Consider the following 19268-nt stretch of genomic DNA (forward strand, 5'->3'; position numbering starts at 1 on the left):
AATAAGCAACTCTGATCTTCTTTAGAGTTGCTGTGACATTTGAAAGGTGGCTGTGAGGGGGGAAAAGTACTGATTAACACAGGCAAACATGATATAACGTGATATAGCAATCATATATAAGATGCTTTGAAATCCCAGCCACTCACTAACTTTATTAGACTGAAAACCAGCTTCAAGTTTTGCTTAGAACTTTTACTGAGGACTAAACTGACAGAAGGACTAACTTGATTTGACAGCGGAATAATAACACAAACACTGATAGAGCCTGTAGTACCGGAAACCTAATATAATACTATTACAACTAAACTAAAGCTATGCTTGAAATAAGTCTTTATTATTTTGAGTCTCTGAATTCTGAGCCTTAATTATTTAAGTGTATGTTTTGTCACTTAGTAAATTTCCACATAGAAGTGGAATAAGTCTGTTTCAAGAACACTGTTTCTCTCAGCAAACCAACAAATCAAACACATAACAACTACAGACCTTGCTCCTTTGCCATGAAGCTCCCAGTGCATAGTTTATGTGCTAATGTTAATACCAGAGAGCTGAGTGTTTTACTCAAACTTTTACTCAACTTTTACTCAAAGTGCGTCGCAACAATTGGCATCTTTATATGCAACACTTTTGCCAGATTTACTAATCTAAGTAAAATAGTCTATGAATGCAACCCCTGAATAGCGCTTATAGGTGTGATTAGTTGCACCACTTTCTAAACACAGGCACAATCAGTCCATTTCAATATGAAGTGCAAAAAATAAGACATGCTTTTTTTCTGCACTAAATATTGGTGCAATTAGTAGTAGACTGAGTGTTGAAAACATTAGTAAATCACTTTGCACACTTTAATTAAATATTTGTATACTTCTATTTAGTACCGTGAGAAAGGAACTCGCAGGCAAATGCAACAGGATCAGTCACAAAAATTTCTCTGTTTCCACATCTTACACACAATCATGTTACTGTAAATACAGACGGTACTGTTTTTAACCCCGAGACCTAATTTGCACTGGTGCAACGTGGTAGAAAATACCGCCTCAAGTGGTGATATGATGCAGAAATCCTTTTAATCAATTTTGTCATTCAAATTTTAGGAATTCCTATTTACATTGTAAACAGAATAAGGCACGAATTTAGTTAATCTAGAAATTAGTCTGGTCTCCAAATTACAATCAGTAATGTAAATAAAAGCGCAGATAAAAACAGATATGTATTTTTTAATTTGTTTCCCTTGACTGGTGTATTCCTTTTAGACATTGTGTTATTTAATGACCACTAAAAACATACATATTTCTACTTTTACATACCATGTTTCGAATAATTCAAGTTAATCTCATATCATACTATTGAGAGCTATTTGTGTTGTGTTCACAAATGTGTATAGTATCGTTTAGGTCTAGGTTTAGCTTGTGCAATACATGTCACAGAAATTACATTTCTTTACTGACAAATCACTTTCCTAACGGTGTTTTGTGCAGCATAATTCCTAGCTGGATTGCCTTGTAAATAATAATAAAGTATTATTATTATAAACATATTTACTGTCGTGGTCCTGGGTCTGACCCAGAGCTTTTGAGTTCTTGAACTTGTTCACTATTTGTTTGTTGTATTCTTTTAGATTGTATCTTTGTATTTTCCTTAGTATTTAGCTGTAGTGCTTTGTTGCTGTTGTTATTTGTATTGGAATTCATTGTTCTTCTGGGTTTAATGACTTTTTATTTATTAGTGTCTCTTATTTCTTCGTTCCAGGTTTTGATTATTTAGTATTTGCTTATATTCTTTCCTCACAATTTTCATTAGCTTGTCTTCCTTACAATCTGTTTTCTATGAGCCCTTGTTCCCCCTCATATGTCAAGTTCTCTATACTCAGTCTTTCCAGTTATTTACTTCCTGCTTTATTTTTGATCATCAGTCGTCTCTTGTGATTTGTATTTACTTTCACTTCCTTATCTGGCTGTTTTAATTAGTTTCAGCTTCCCTCGATTTCTTCATGTGTTAAAGGCTCTGTTTGCCGAATCATACCGTTATCTCTTCCTTCCTCATTAAGTTTGTGTTTTTACACCCTCTATATTTCCTCCTGGAGTTATTTGCTTCACCTCAGTAAAGGTCAGTTTTTTGTTTAAGTTGTCTGCATTTGGGTCCTTTCTACCTACATGTCATGACACTTAAGGAGGGAGGAAAATACAGTCTTTTGCTAAAGAGCTGTCACCAGAAATCTTCTTTACACTGCATTTTGTTTGACCGTTGAAACTGTTTGATCAAAACAAAAAGGTTCATCAAAACGCTAAATTAAAGAAAATCAAATGATGCATAATTTGTAAACATAATTTTTGTGGTTACCCCAGAAAAGGTTTTTTAGTTTGTTTTGGCTGTAATGCATGTACATAAATCCAGGCTGCTTTTACATAGATATTGTTGCATTTGTTATTGGATATCTAATAGGAAGACAGGCGTTGTCTTTAAATCTGTACCCTTTAAGTTTTTGACATGCTCAGAGACACAATCTGAGCAAAGAGTGTTAAAACATGTAAAGGTGTCCTACAAGTAAAGATTCTGTCTGGTCTCACATGTATGTATTTATAAGAAATAAAGAAGTAATATTCAGACCTTTAGAAAAGATGGTAAATGGCCTGTATTTGTATAGCGCTTTACTTAGTCCCTAAGGACCCCAAAGTGCTTTACACTACATTCAGTCATCCACCCATTCACACACACACATTCACACACTGGTGATGGCAAGCTACATTGTAGCCACAGCTGCCCTGGGGCGCACTGACAGAGGTGAGGCTGCCGGACACTGGCGCCACCGGGCCCTCTGACCACCACCAGTAAGCAATGGGTTAAGGGTCTTGCCCAAGGACACAACGACCGACACTGTAAGAGCCGGGGCTCGAACCGGCAACCTTCCGATTACAAGATGAACTCTTGAGCCATGATCACCCCGAAAGCTGCATATGTTGTGCTTGCAATAAGAAATAAGTTATGCATAATATTTAAAGTGTTTCTCTGAGGCTGCAGTGTTAGCAGGTGAAGAGCAGCGAACAGTTTCAGACTCAGCGACATTAATTTATCTCCTGCACAGAGTAGCGACAGGCTGAAATTTCTGAGTGACATGTCACATGTATGACCTCGCACTGTCACACTGCACCATTTGTTTTGGGTCTTGTCATCTCTGTGTCACAGCGACTGACAAAATATGTCAGGAATGTTGAGAATTGTTGTTGTGTCAACTATAAAAGTGGTTAGAAGTATTTATCCTGGAAAAGAGAAAAAACAACATTTCAGTTCTAGAAGTGGCAGTGCCAGTTTGTGGATACACCATGCTGATTAGACATAAATACCACAACTGTTAGATATACTGCCATGATTTTGTGTGGACATTCATGGTGCCCAGAAGATATACCCTACACTGGTAATCCCCAGTGTTTTTCTCTGGTTTTCTGTGGTTCAGCGTAAAATGTGTTGCATGATTGAACACATGCAGTGAAGACATTCCTGCTGAAGCACCAGACAGGTCCATGTGACATCACATTCAAGAAGTTACGTTTTACCACATTTATTTTGAGCAAAATTAACAGAGCAACACACATGAAGCTCTTGTGGCTCTGATAAGTTTTTGGATGCTGAGAATAAACTGTGAAGAGCCATTTGGTGCAGAGGCTGCAAGTGTGTGTATGTGTGCGATAGAGTTGAAAAAAAAATTACAAAAGAGTATTTACTGACAAAAACAATATGCATTGCATCATGAAGCAAGTGGCAACTTTCCTACCATGCATCCAAGCATTCTCTTTCACTTATCCACTTCATGTTCCAGTTGGGGAGGGCAGTGTACACCCTGGACTAGTCACATGGAGGAAGAAAAACAATCACATTCTTTCCTCACAGCCTGTTTAGAATCACTTGAGACAGTGTGAGGGCCAGAATACCTGGAGAAAGGCCACACAGATATGGGGAGAAGATGCAAACTCCACACAGAGAGGCCCAAAAGCTTGTTTGCCAACCAACCCCCTACCGAGGCCACTCATTTTTGTACATGTTAGTTTGTTACAATGTTATGTATTCAGTTCATCTGGAAATTTAAATCCAGTGGACACTTAGCTGGTTCAGTTAAACATGTACCTCTGCACAGTTAATCACACCATGATATATGATGGGTCAGCATGTGACCATTCCTAAAGATGGCCCCAAATAATCCACAAAATCATGAACTTGCCCAGACAAACCAAAGCATACCTCTTTAAGTCCTCTCTGTGTTCTTTGGCACAGTTCCAGCTGCTAAACCAATAACTAAACTCTCCAGAACAACTTATGTTGTCATTGAACGGAACTGAGCTACGATTGATCTTTTCCTAAAGCCTTTTGGAGCAAACTCACTTCTCCTGTTGTGTCTTCCTATCTCTCTTTTCCCTGCAGAAGTTGTGAAATAAGACTATTCTGTTGAGTCATCCATAATCATTACTATTTCGCGGCCATGAAAGTCAAAGGAAAAGTTTGCGTGGTAATGCAGTTTGGCTGAGAACGATATGAATCCTGTGCCTTCTTTGGCTGCAGACCACAGCTTGACAGTCTGACAGCTCAAGTGAGATGCTGTGCTGCAGGGCTGACTGCTAACAATGAGAGAAACGTTAGTTCCTCCATACCAGCCCTTCATCTGTCTATTAGCAACACACCTGGCCAGTAATTCTGCTGACTCATGATCGAAGCCCTCCGAAGTTAGAAAATCACATTAAGCTATAAAACACGCATAAATTCACCTTCCCATGCAACATAATCAACCGCTCTTTTTTTGACACTGCATGAAAACATCACTGCCGTTTAACATGAGGACTCATGGGAGGCAGACCCAATCAGCAAATTATATCATCAAAAGGGACTGTAACAAAGGCACAATTAAAACATGTGTAAGCTTTAACCCTTATCATATTACAGCACATGCTGAAACTAGTAATTAAAAAAAAATGAATGAACACATTGGTAGTAAGCAGGAAAACTTAGTATCATTCACTATGAAATATGTCAGTCTTATGCAGATTGGAAGAATTGCTGCTGGTTACATCACACTTACTAATGGACCCAGAAGGAGACATGTGGAGTATGTGATGAAAATATCATTAATGGATCATTTCAGCATTTCAAAATAAGGAAAAATACACTGAATGGCATACTTTTCCTTCTAGACATTCTCCCTTAGAGAATATTAAGTGATATAAAAAAAAAAACCAAACAGACTTACAAATTATAATCGGCTTCCTCCTTTCCTTTTTGCCTCCAGCATTCAGGGTTGGGTAATAAGTTACGTTTTTTTCTGTGTTTCCTAAAGATGTTTTGCAAAGTATTGTTTTTTCTTTCTTTTTTTTAACCTTTTAAAAGTACATTATCTAAACCTCAAGTTTCACAAATTCTGTCAGACAATTTGGATGTATTACAACTCAACAGATCTAAAAACAACTATAGTGTGTAACATTTGGATGACAGTAACCCTTTCCTTTATAAACTATAGTGGCAATGCTTCACCACTCCCTCTGAAGTTATCAGTGGACAAGAGTCTTAGTCCCTATGGCCACTAGAAGGTTTTGTCACTTGAATGAACATCATTACTGGGCATCTGCTAAAATGACTGTTGTTCCTCTGCCAAGATGGAGAGCCAAGATGGAGCATCAACAGAAGTTTGTTTTATGTGGTGTTTGTTCATTTCTCTGTCGGCAAGATTTTGCAAAACCCACAGCTGAATTTCACAAAAAAATGGTGAAACTTGGACAAAGAAAAAACAAAAGAAATTTAAAGTGGACCTGAAGAGCTTTCTTTAAAAACATATGGTCATGGCCTTAGGAGATGATTACACTCTGCACGACAGTGTTTCCCAACCACCAGTGTGTGAATGTGTGCGTGAATGGGTGGATGACTGGATGTGTAAAGCGCTTTGGGGTCCTTAGGGACTAGTAAAGCGCTATACAAATACAGACCATTTACCATTTACCATTTACCACTATGTGCGCGGAAGATAATCTGGTTCCACCTGATTAGTACTCTAAGCGATCGGCGTAACGTGCAGAACAATTACATTCTCTTCCACTAGAGGGCAGTACAACTACCTGCTCTAATTAAATGGGTTGCCAACTTCCAGTAAAACAGAAGAAGACAAAGAAGAAATTATATAATAGTCGTGCTGTGAGTGAGACAATGCAGCGTGTCATAGCAATAGATAAATATTTGAAAAGAAAAAGTAATCAATTTGACCTGAGTCCTGGAGAAAATTCTAGATGAAGGCCCTAGCATGAGTAGTAGTCAGAGGAAAGCAAAAATGGTATACTGCGGACAAACGGAGCCAATTCCACTATACCTGGTGCACGGGGAAAAATTATTATGTTTTTTGTGATGTTTTGTTTGGTGGTGTGCCGTGTGATTTTTCTAATGTGAAATATGTGCCGTGGCTCCAAAAGGTTGGGAAGCACTGCTGTACAAGACTTATTATTTTGTTGAGAGCACAGTCACTTCGATTGGGTTGGAACTGCTCCTCTGACATTAACTGCAAATATAGAGACATTTGGTATTCTTCATATTTGATTTGATTATATTGTTTACTCCCAAAACTCCACTCAGGCAGAACTTGCATCTCCACAGCTGGTGTGGTCAAACCTTCTTGGTGCAAGGCAGCACTGCTAACCACTGTCCACACTAGGAGCGTACAACTGAGAAAACAGAGGAACACGTCAAGTAGCTCACTTGACATGTTCCTCTGTTTTCTCAGTTCTTGCAGGACATTTACCCTCCAGAGACAGTACATATCTTGACCACAGAAAGTTTTTTTTCACTGAACAAATTCATCTACTTCAACCAGTCATTTTTACTGATCAGTGTCAAATCACACACAATCCAGCAATAGGGAGCCACAAGCCAGCGTATTCATAGTGTCAGTCCAAAGCCTGGATAAATGGGGAGGGTTGCATCAGAAGGGCATTCATCATAAAATCTTTACCAAGTCAAACATGCAGACAATAAAGAATGTCTGTGCAGGATCGTTAAGGGCCCGGGTTAACAATGACCGCCTCTGGTGCTGTTGGCCAACAGGGTGTCAGCGGAAAATGTTGGACAAAAATAAAAAAGATGAGAAGGAAAAGTGTGTTAGGAGATAGTGAGAAAGAAGGAAAGGCAGGCTTGCTGAGGTGAGAGTAGGAACTAGTAAGGGGAGAGAGGTGTCTGTTATTGTGGAGAAAGGTAGGTATATTAAATGGACATGAAGGTGAAGGGAACAGGCGTGGATGAGGAGGTGTTGGGTAGGTATGGTGTTAAAGAAAGAAGTGCAAAAGGACTGATGGTACTAAATTTTGTGAAAAGGGTGGAAATGGCTATAGTGAACAATTACTTTAAGAAGGACTGCATCTTATTAGAGGACAGTGTGTAGGATGACTTTGGAAACTAAGGAGAGAAAGTGAGTTAACTTAAAGCCAAGGATTAAAAGATGGAAGCTGAAATAAAAAGAATGTTGCACAGAATTCAGGGAGGAAATGAGACAGGCTCTGGATGGTAAGGAAGAGCCAGATGACTGCGGAAGTTCAGCTATTGGTGAGGTAAACCAAGAAGGTGTTCAGTGTAACCTCTGGACAAAGAAAGGAGGACAAGGAGACTTGGTGATGGAATGAGGAAATAGAAGAAAGTATTCAAAAGTTAGAAAAGAAAAAGTGAGCAGAATATAGAATGAGAGAATGTTTGAGGAATGGAGAAGAAGTGTACTGGTACTGATTTTCAAGCACAGAGTTGATGTGCAAAGCTGTGGTAATTACAGAGGGATAAACCTGATGTGCCACACCATGAAGACATGGGAAAGAGTTGTTGAAGCTTGGTTAAGGTGACAATCAGTGAGCAGCAGTAGTGGTTCTCAGCTTCACGCTGAGAAAAAAGAACCACCCATGTGGTGTTTACTTTGAGAGTGTTGATGGAGAAGTACAGAGAAAGTCACTGTGTATTTGTGGATTTAGAGAAAGCATATGATAGAGTGTTAAGAGAGGAACTGTGGTACTGCATGAGGAATACAGGAGTGGCTGAGAAGCATGAAAGTATGGTGCAAGATATACATGAGGAGATTGAGAGACTGGTGAGGTGTGGGAGCAGACTGACTGATAGGTTCAAGGTGGCAGATGTGTTCAGGCAGGAGTCTCTGTGTACTATGATGTTTGCAGATGACATTGTGATCTGTAGTGAGAGCAGGGAGCAGGTGAAGGAGAACCTGGAGAGGTGGAGGTATGCTCCGGAGAAGCTCCGGAGAAGCTCAGTAGAAGCGTGACAGTATGCACATGTGAAAATGACAGAGAGAGGGGGGTGACAGAGAGAGGGGGGTGACAGAGACGATGCAAGGAGTAGAGGTATAAAAGGTACATTAGTGTAAATACATCCAATGCAATGGACAGTGCAAAAGAGAGGTGGAGAAGAGACTGCAGGAGTGGGTGGAAAAGAGTGCTACGGATGATTCGTGACAGAAGGATAGAGTGAAAGAGAAGGTTTACAAGACTGTTGTGATACCTGCTATAATGTGTGGCTTCAGGACAGTGGCAAAAAAGAATAACAGGAGGCAGAGCTGGAGATGTTGATATTTTCATTGGACAGACAAGATTAGAAAAGAGTACATAAGTGGGACAGCTGAGACTGAGTGGTTTGGAGACACAGTTAGAGAGGCAAGGTTAGGTGTATATGCGTTGAAGGATGAATAGAAAGGATGTTGGATGGGTAGCTGCACGACATGAGGAAAAAATGTGGAAAAAATTCACGAATGTTGTGGAGTGGAGTGTAGTGACAGGTTGGCATGAAAGAAGAGGCTGCTAAGGATATAGCAAAATGTAGGTAGATGGGCTGCTGTGGTGACCCCAAATAGGAGGAGCCTAAAGAAGAAGAAGAGAAAAAGGTGTCAAATCACATATAAAATGTGAACTTCCAGAAGCGAGGGGTGAATTCTTTTATATTCAGGCACAATAATTTGTGTGACAGGCAGTCATTTCCAAATAACGTTTTATTGTAATGTTTCACACTAAAATGTTGTATCGACGTGCCTTTGACTCATATTTTATTGTATATATTGATCTGTGAGAAGCAGAGTTTCCTTGGATGACATCCTGCAACTGAAAAACCTTTCTGTTTCTCAAGGCCTGTCTGATAAATAATAGCCCACAATGACAATATTGCTTCTCATACAAAGTGACATTGAGGGTTCCTTTCACAATCTTTTCTTCTCTTTGTGGTTTTTGACACAGCATTCCATCAGTTTTAACAAAACTTAACAGAACAGAACATGCTAATAAAAACACACATTACTGTAACTATGAGTAAACACTACTACAAAGCAATGCAAACAAACGCAACAAAAAAGGCACTACTGAGAACAACAAAGGAATCAGCTGATGACTCAGTCCAGTTTAATTCAATTCAGTTTCTAATCATTCTAATCTAAATCTAAATAATTCTAAATAATTCTAATTACAACAACAGGCACCTTGAGGTGCTTTCTATTGTAAGGGAAGAACCCACAATAATACAGAGAAATCCCAACAATTAGATGATATCCCTTTGACCAAGCACTTGGCGACAGTGGGAAGGAAAAACTCCCTTTTAACAGGAAGAAAACTTCTTGGCGAGAGAGGCAGCCATCTGCCGCAGCCGGCTGGGGTTCTCAATATATTTTAAGAGGTTCTTACATATTCATTAAACTGAAAACAGAGAAGGTCACCGACTATGATTAGGTTTGATGTGACGATGATTTCCTGTTTACCTGGTTTAGAGAGGAACGAAGGAGAATGCGATACATGCGATACTGCACACAGGGTAACATGATTAAGAGTCAAATTTTTGTTTTTTTACCAAAAACTTCAGTTTGTTTTTCTCGAGGCAGTTCGAAGTGGATTTATACAATAATACAAGCAGTTAAGTAGGTTATTATTCACCTACCACCCTGCTACTCCACCCCCAGCCTTTGTTACAGTAATACCATACAGAGTGAGATCGTGATGCAGGACTGAACAGGACTTCATTGGTGGGACTTGTGTTGTTGTGCACCACAGAGCAGCAGCTGTGTGAAGGTGAGATGAGGAGAGACAAATGAATCTGAATGCACACACACACACACACACACACACACACACACACAAAGAAAACCCACTGATGGATGAAATGAGAGAAGGAGCTGGTAGTGTCACTGAATGGATTAAAGACGAAGGGCGCAGGCAACGAATGTCCATGCAGGGCAGTGAACCAAACTCCTCCACTTTCTTGGTGATTTCTCAGGCCTGCTACCACCATACGCTAATCTCCTAAGCTTCTCCTCCTCCATTACGTTAACAGAAATACAGCGCATTCTTCTAAGGGTCAGCTCGCATGACCCTTCCTTTAATAATAAATGACTTTGTAGCCATATCATCTATTGAATTTGGATGGAAGAACACATTATTCTCCACATGAGACTGTCAAAAGCAGTTGGGAAACCTTAAAACTGTGAAGAGCAGTAGGAAAGATCTTGGGCTCAAAGCAAGCACATAAACATTAATTCCACTAAAATATTGATGCAACTCTTGCATTACTCACTGAAATAATCGATATTGTTAAGATGGCAATGACTTAGATGGTTATGTCAAAGGTGTTGCATATGCTGACAAAACCCACAGAGAGTTATGCAAAGCTGTTTCCTTCAGCTCTAAGGAATATTTTAGCACCTTTTAAGTCACTGTTTTGGTTTCTTAGCTTGTCACTAACAAGTGTTTCAGCAAAACAAAGCAGTAAAAACCTGCAGTGCACTTCATTAGGCATTAAGTGGTTGAAAGTGTTTCCTCAGGATGGCCAAAGCTGAGGTACGATCCAGAGACATTTGGTTTACATTTGGAAAGTGGCCAAATACATGTTCATGCTCTCTCTGGGAAGTTCCAGGTCAACAAATCTGTTAATCGCAATTGTTTTTTGACAATTAGTCACCGTTAAAATCCTAACATGTTTCCCTGTGCTTTATATTACCAGAGAACAGCAGAGAACATCCCAATATTTTTTGCACAGTTCCTGTGTCTCTTGAGCTACCTGCTAACTGAAGGAACCCAATCATACTGCCGTGTCAGTGTTCATGGGTGGCTCAGCTGGTGAGGTGACACAGGGACAGCCTTTATGTCATTAAAACTACTCGCATTACATGAAGTTCATGTGTAAAACAGACAAGAGCACAATAACAGGAACTTTCATAGTTTATTGTATGTAAGACAAGATAAGATAAGATGACCTTTATTAGTTCCACAGGTGGGAAATTTGGTTTGTTACAGCAAAAGTGCAAAGTTATGTAGCAGAAATTAGAAAACACTGGAATCCAATAAAATAAAATAAAATAAAATACTATCTACAATAGAATAAAATAGAATAGAATAATATATACAATAGAATAAAATAGAAATACAAATGCTATATACAACTGAGTAAGAGAATACAAAAATACAACTTCGTCAGAAGAAGAATTGCACAAGAATTGCACATATTGCACATGTGAGGGTTTGTGTGTTTGATCAGCTACAAAAGTCTTTATTGTGGAGTCTGACAGCAGTGGGGAGGAAAGACCTGCGAAATCTCTCCATCCTACACCGCGGGTGCCGCAGTCTCCCACTGAAGGAGCTGCTCAGTGCTGTCACAGTCTCATGCATGGGGTGGGAGATGTTGTCCAACAGGGATGACAGCTTAGCCGCCATTCTCCTGTCACTCACCACCTCCACTGGGTCCAGAGGGCATCCCAGAACAGAGCTGGCCCTTCTGATCAGCCTGTTCAGTCTCTTCCTGTCCCCAGCTGCCGCCCCAGCAGACCACACCATAGAAGATGGCTGAGGCCACCACAGAGTCATAGAAGGTCTTCAGGAGTGGGCCCTCCACTCCGAACGACCTGAGTCTCCACAGCAGGTACAGCCTGCTCTGCCCTTTCCTGTAGAGGGCGTCTGAGTTATGAGTCCAGTCGAGTTGTTGTTCAGATGAACACCAAGGTACCTGTAGCTGTCCACAGCCTCAATGTCCATACCTTGGATGTTCAGTGGTTGCAGTGGAGGATGTTTGTGCCTGCGGAAGTCTACCACCAGCTCCTTGGTTTTACTGGCATTGATCTGGAGGTAGTTCAGCTGGCACCAGTCCACAAAGTCTTGAGTCAGTCCTCTGTACTCCTTGTCGTCCCCATCAGTGATGAGGCCGACTATTGCAGAGTCATCAGAGAACTTCTGCAGGAAGCACTGGGTGGAGTTGTGGGAGAAGTCTGCAGTGTAGATGGTGAACAGGAACGAAGCCAGAACCGTTCCCTGTGGGGCCCCCGTACTGCAGACGACCCTGTCCGACACACAGCCCTGAGTTCTCACATACTGTGGTCAGTCGGTGAGGTAGTCCAAAATCCAGGTAGTGAGGTGATGGTCCACTCCAGAGTTCTCCAGCTTGTCCTTCAGAACCGAGGGAAGAATAGTGTTGAAGGCACTGGAGAAATCAAAGAACATGATTCTCACAGTGCTCCCAGCGGTCTCCAGGTGAGCGAGGGAACGATGTAGGAGGTGAATGACGGCATCATCCGCTCCAATGCCAGGTTGGTAGGCAAACTGAAGTGGGTCCAGTGATGAGCTCACCAGGCGCCGAAGCTGAGCCAGGACCAACCGCTCCAGGGTCTTCATCAGGTGGGATGTCAGAGCCACCGGCCTGTAGCTGTTGAGGTCCTTGGGGCGTGAAGTCTTTGGCACTGGAACAACACAGGAGGTTTTCCAGAGCTGTGGGACTCTTCCCAGCCTCAGGCTCAGGTTGAAGAGGTGCTCCATCACCCCACACAGTTGGTCCGCGCAGGACCTGACGACCCTCGAGCTGATGCCATCTGGGCCCGCTGCCTTCTTGCCATTAATCCTCCTCAGTTCCCTCCTAACCTGGGTGGTTGAGAGAGACAGGCTGGAGCCTTGTGTTGATTGTGTATTGGATGCTGTTGTTGGGGGTGGGGAGGAGTGAGCAGGGTGAGTAGAGGAGGTGTGAAGTGTCTGAGGTGTCAGAGGTGGAACAGCAGCAGTGGGCGTGGGTGAGTCTGCAGCCAATGTTGGAGACTGCCTCATGGCTGAATCAAATCTGTTGAAGAAATGATTCAGTTCATTTGCCCACCTCACATCCCTCCCAGGCAGAGAGTTCTGATGTTTGTGGCCTGAGATGGTTCTGAGGCCTCTCCAGACTTCACCAACGTTATTTTGCTGAAGCTGGTTCTCCATCTTCTGCCTGTAGCTGTCCTTCCCATTCCTTATCAGTCCCCTCAGCTCTCTCTGCACCCTTTTCAACTCCTCCTTGTCTCTGGATTTGAAGGCCCTCCTCTTCTGCTTGAGGACAGCTTTAATTTCTGGGGTAATCCAAGGTTTGTTGTTGGAGAAACACCGTACAGTCCTGGTAGGTACGGTGTTATCCATGCAGAAATTAGTATAGTCAGTAATGCATGTAGTAAGGCTGTCGATGTCCTCTCCGTGGTCGTCACAGATCACCTCCCACACAGTCGACTCAAAACAATCCTTAAGAGCAAGTGAGGGATGTAGCAGAGAGGTGGATCTGACTGACAAATCAAGGTACATGGCGTGCTAATATAGTAGCCACTTGTCAAAAGCAAGGCAAGAATACTTTGAGGCCTTTCTTGTCACTAAGAAAACACCTGATGAGTTTATGGGCTTGGTTGCAACCAACTTGATCTTTATTATGGTCCTTCTGAGCTGATAGACAAGCAATATTAGGGCTGTTCTCCCAGAGTCTTCTATGAAGAAGCAGTCAGAAAACTGTTATCATGGATTATCCTGACCACCCTGCACAACACTTAGTGGATGGGGAGCAGAGAAGCATCTGTAACAGACTGAAACCTCCACTGTTACAAGGACAGATACAGGAAATCTTTATACCACACGCTGTGACTTTCTAGGATACAATAAAACACAGAGAATTATCTATCAGATATATAATATTAATAATATATTGTACAATAACATATTGTGTAATATATTATTGACATTTCTATGTATTACTATTTGTATTGCTATTTTTTTTAGTTAGTTTATTTTGTTTTTAATATAACAAATTATTATTAGTGTCGTTATTATTAGTATAATATGCTGGACAGAGTGCAGCTTTAAGGTGCTTTTGCAGTGGCTTCAGTTTTCAGACCGTGATGGTAAAGCCGTCTTTTATACAGGCTATGAGGGTTGCACTGCCCCCAGGTGGTTAAAATGTAATGCAGGTTTGAAATTTTTGTTTAGCAACAAAGCAGAAACATAAGTTTTTGGTAGGTTTATTTCCAGCAACCATGGTTGAAACTTTCTGCTCAATGCTGTAATATAAAAGAAGGACTGTAAGAAAAAAAACTTGAGTTAAAAAAAAGGATGTTGTTTTATTAATTATTAATTATTGCTTCGTTTCAAAAATATGTTTGATCAAAAGGTTCAGACTACACTTATTTGAAACAGCAGATAAGAATCTCATCACATCTTTCATTTAGCAGCTTTTTCTGCAGATTTGCTTGTATTGCAGAGTTTGCCTAACTTCTACAATTTAGTGGCAACATAAATAAATAACTATAGAGATAATGTGATGTATGACTGAAAGCTCCAGAAACACAACAAAGGAGACCTTAAGTAAGACTAAGTTTAACAAAAGTTTTGAAGTTTGTAGTTTTCCAGTATTTTAGTTCCTTCTTAGACACAAACATTGGAAACCTAAATCATCAAAGCTGAAGACAGAGTCAAGTATTTCTCACAGGCAGTCATGTGACGGTAATCACAGTGTGGTTTTGCTAATAGCTGATGACTACAGTTTCTGCTTTCCTGCTGCTCCAGAGAGTGACAGTGAGTAGTGACCTCAGCAGAATGTGGCCAATTCTTGGACCGATAACAAGTCATCTGATATAATGACAGGCCCATTTGATGAATGGGTCTGTTTTTAGGCAGGCAGACGTCCGCTGGGGAGCTGGCCTTGGGCAAATACAAAATCCCAGAGGTTACAAAGGCAGATGGATGGACTGCAGTTCTCTGTCACTTTTATGGCTTAACTACTTGTCCCTGGATTAATAAATCTAGATTCATGACTGACAGCTCCAGGCTCACACCACCAGGTACTGCCACCTTTGTGCAACCTTGGTTTAATCAGAACCTCTTCATGACTCCACATCTGCTAAATACATGACATAAAAATAAGGGCAATTTATACTTAACTACTTTGCTCTTTTGCCACATACTGGCTCTCTAAACCTCACGAACCATAAAGGACAGTGATGGTTTGCAGAGACACATTCACATCAAACTGATTTTATTCCGTGGTTTTAGTTCTCTCTGTGCAAACCACCAGCTCATTGAAAAGTAATAAATTCTGATGAGACAGGGCTGTTCCCATATGAAGCGGGGAGCCAGGCACAAATTTAAATCAACTTCTCCCCCAGCATATTTTTTTATTTTCTGTCTGGCTGAGACTGGTGGAGACGAATTTCCAGCACTCTTAGAAAATAACAACACCTTAAAGTCGTCGTCGTCCCAGCCTCGGCTATTTAAATAATCAAACATCTACCCTCAGCCATCTGAGAGATGAAACGCATCCTGTGCTACCTTGGTGCCCCTGTCGGTGCAATAATCAAAAAGAAGATAAAGAAAAATTGTGTTTTCTTTCAAGTTTGAGAAAAATGCAAAAAGAAATGTGTCTACCTGTATTGTGAAATAAAACAAAGCAAACAGGGAAGGTGTGTGTGGGAGGAAGGAGACTGTTTCTCACAGATGATAATGGTGGTGCCGCTGATGATGCTAATGATCTAAGGGGTGAAGATGCCGTGCTGAGAGTCTTCGCTATGGGAAAAAATAATAGCCTTGGTCATTTACTCAAATGTTTAAAATGACATATTTATCCAGCAGGTGACCTCTGTTTGTTACTAGCAGCAGCGACAGTTGCATAATGTTCTTAAACGGCCATTAAAACCCCCAATTAGAAATGTATGTTTAATGGTAAGAGAGCCTTGAAAAAAAATTCTCCTCTTTATGAATTGATTAGCAGAGGATGAGTGCTGGGTGAGAAAGTAAAACTTTTCATTTCCACTGTGGCTGTTGACAATCACGACACAAAACACTTTTCTTGGCCTACTTTGCAACTTAGGTATGAAAAATCATTGGATTTGTCTGCATTATTCTCACCTTAAAGTGACTGTATTGTACTGTAAATTCGCTTTAGGTATCACCATCTTTTGTGTTAGGCTTGTGATCGTGAGTCAGTGGATGAAAAACGTATTTCAGTCAGGACTACGTCAAAAGATTTTTATTTCCATCTTCAGCAATTTACATTTGTTCACATTTGCTCTTTCTGGGACCTCTCTGTCCTTCTCTGTGCATACATGCAGAGCGAGCTCAAAGAGAACAGAGCAGGCATCAGCGACAACAGATATGACGCTAATGAGGTCAGGAGCACCGTGGAATGAAGCAGCTGTGGTGGAGGTGGGTTTCAAAGTAGCTTGCACATCTGCAGCAGCTGTATGCAGGCTAAAGCAGCATAAATACCATGCCTGATATGACTTATGCCGATTGGATTTATAGATGAATGGCAACTCAGCCACGGGCTTATGTATGCCGGCACTAAGATCAGCTGTTCTGCCTAAACTGATGCTACACACAAATAGCAAAGATGATTTCAATCAAACTCATTGTTTGGTCATTAAACAGCATCTAAAACCTTCTACCTCAGCACCTTTTGTGTCATCACAGATACCTTGACTTTAAGTAGAGACATAAGACAAACATCTTATTGTCTCCAAGGCTGAAGTCTTTGCTTGAGCTTTGGGAGTTAGTTAGGGTAAGGACTGGGTCGCTAAAGAAAGAATTAGTTTGTGTAACATGTTGTCTGTCCACATCGCAAAATGAACCGACTCATAGCTGTTCTGAAAAGTGACAAGTTCAGCAGTTCACTTCCTCACCATCACACAGCTGTTCATTTAGTTTGTCAGGTGGGTATGTTATATTTTCATTTTGGAAAAGTTAGAGAAATTGGCTCAGTGTGTGTGTGCTTGTGTGACAAAGTGGGTATATTGACAGATAGAGACTATTACAGAATGGACAGAAGCATCCCATCCTCCTTGTAGGAAACATGATGAATGAGATGGCAGTTCGTTACTGAGCTGACACCTGCTCATTGCTTAGGAAGCATAATATGGACAGACGACAGATTGTTAGACGGATGATAAAGACTCCCACTAATACACATTACTCTGTAGATCAACTATATGAAGCAAAGTGAAATTGCTGGCTTTGCGATTGTTTCCTGTTTGTCTTAGGCTTCATCAACCAGAACAAAGTGGGTCCGCACCAACACTGTCTTTTCATCTAAATTTAGGTCATTTTCAGTCAGTAATATAAATACGTCCACTATCTATCCAAACAATCAATACAGCTGAGAAAGTGCTATGCCTGTGGATGCCCATCTTTACAGTCGTCCTCCTGATTTTTTTTTTTTTTTTTAGCCAGTTGTGTGCACAAAACCATCTGATCCTTTTGTTTTGTTTTTAAATCTGAGATGTCACATACAAGGCTCCCCTTATTTACAGTATCGGGGAAGTAGAGTGCAGTCATTACAGTGGGAAGGACGGGGCCATGACATCTTACTGAGCCACTTCAACTGTGGAGGTCCTGGAACTATTCACTAAATTCCTCCCATCAAAAACTAACAGCTCATATGTACTCACGGACTGAACAGCAGCAGTGAATAGGAGATGTAGCACACTTGTTGCAGACAAAAATTCTATATCTGTAATACAGACATGTTCAGTGATTTCTTTTAAAGAAATCTCCTCACACCAAGAAATCACTTTTTAAGGATCTTTTTCTGAACCTTAAAGAAGCTCCAGGATCCTATACAGCTTCCCTGCCTCTCCAGAACGAGCGCACAGTCTCTCCCACTCTCCTTCTCATGAGAAAACATCAAATGCTGAAAAATGATAAAATAAGAAGGCAACTTGAATTCCCTATCTCTTAAAACTTGACAGCCGTAAATCCCCAGAGGATGTGCGCTCCCTTTCAACAACAAGCCCCCGTGGTGGTCGGATAAGATCCAGCCAACTGTTTAATTCACTAAATTTACTGCGCTGAGCTTCTCCTTGCCAAACCCGGAGAAACGGGTCAGATCAGTTAAAGCTTTCGCAGGGCAGACACAAAATATTTCTTCCTCTTAAAATCATTTGTACCATAATGACTCGAAAAAATAATCAAGAAATTAAATCCAAATAAATAAACTGTAATGTGTTTTATGAGTTATTAGAGTTATTTATAATAGCCCTTTCAGGTTTTTGTGAATTAACAATCTGCTGAATATATGAGAACAAAGACGAAGATACATTTTGTCTACTTTTTCTTTCTTTTTTGCCAGCTGGCAGGTTAATTAGCGGGCGTGTTTACAACCGTCCAAACATATTTTTCTCATTCATTAGAGATGAGTGAGTCCAGGTGGAATAGTAAACCACAGGGATGACTTTCAAGAAAACACCACACTCTACATCGCTCCTAAACAGCGCCAGAGGCGCACGGAGCCGCTCACCTGCACCTGTCCCACAAGAGCCGAGCAGCAACGAGGCGATCAGGGCGGTAATCCCAGCAAGTCTTTTATTCCCCCGAGGCATGTTGAAGCGACGGGATGCTGTGGGGTATAATCCCGCCTGTCTGAGGGTAGCAGTCCGTCCGTCCTCCACCTCCTCCCCCTCTTCTGCTCTCCTGTTCGCTTCTCCCCTCTGCTCTCCTCCAGCTGCGCTCCGGTGCGCTGCGCCGCACCGAATAGCCTTGCTGTTACAGTGTACAGAGGCAGGCCGGTGCCCAGCGGAGGGAGGAAGAGGATGCTCAAACGCCACCTGTCCTCCGCCAAGTGATGGAGGCAAAAGAATGGAGCCGTGAATAAGAGGAGGAAAGGCTCCTTTTTTTCTTTTTCTTTTTTTTTCTTCGATACTGTCGCAGGTCCGAGTCCAACGCACTGCCTCCCTCACTGAGATGAAAGAATATTAAGAGTTCCTTCTGGGAGTCCCAGGACTGGTTTAGTGCCACCACCACGGCGCAGTGAGCGCACTTGATGTTTAACTCTTTAGGAAGCTTTCCCCTGTAGGAAGCTGTTACAAAAAAAATCGCTATAACTTTTTTTTCTTTAAAAAAATTGTATTCAAATGTGTTTGCTTTACGGTGGACACCAAACATTTCCCACTTTATAAAAAAATCTTTTTTAGCATATATCAGGCTGCATACATGAGAACATCACAAAATTACGCCCATACC

The 19268-nt window shown here is 41.2% G+C and overlaps 1 protein-coding gene across 1 annotated transcript in view; it reads right to left on the bottom strand.

Moving 5' to 3' along the window:
• LOC100704748 (contactin-associated protein-like 4) overlaps nucleotides 1-19059 on the bottom strand; it is a 104880-nt gene extending 85821 nt beyond the window's left edge. The window contains exon 1 of the mRNA XM_005464217.4: nucleotides 18547-19059. Within this exon, the coding sequence (XP_005464274.1) occupies nucleotides 18547-18628 (82 nt within the window). The 5' untranslated portion in view covers nucleotides 18629-19059. The remainder of the gene's footprint in view (nucleotides 1-18546) is intronic.
• Nucleotides 19060-19268: the final 209 nt, after the last annotated feature.

The sequence above is a fragment of the Oreochromis niloticus genome, linkage group LG17, assembly GCF_001858045.2.
Source record: "Oreochromis niloticus isolate F11D_XX linkage group LG17, O_niloticus_UMD_NMBU, whole genome shotgun sequence".
NCBI lineage: Eukaryota > Metazoa > Chordata > Actinopteri > Cichliformes > Cichlidae > Oreochromis > Oreochromis niloticus.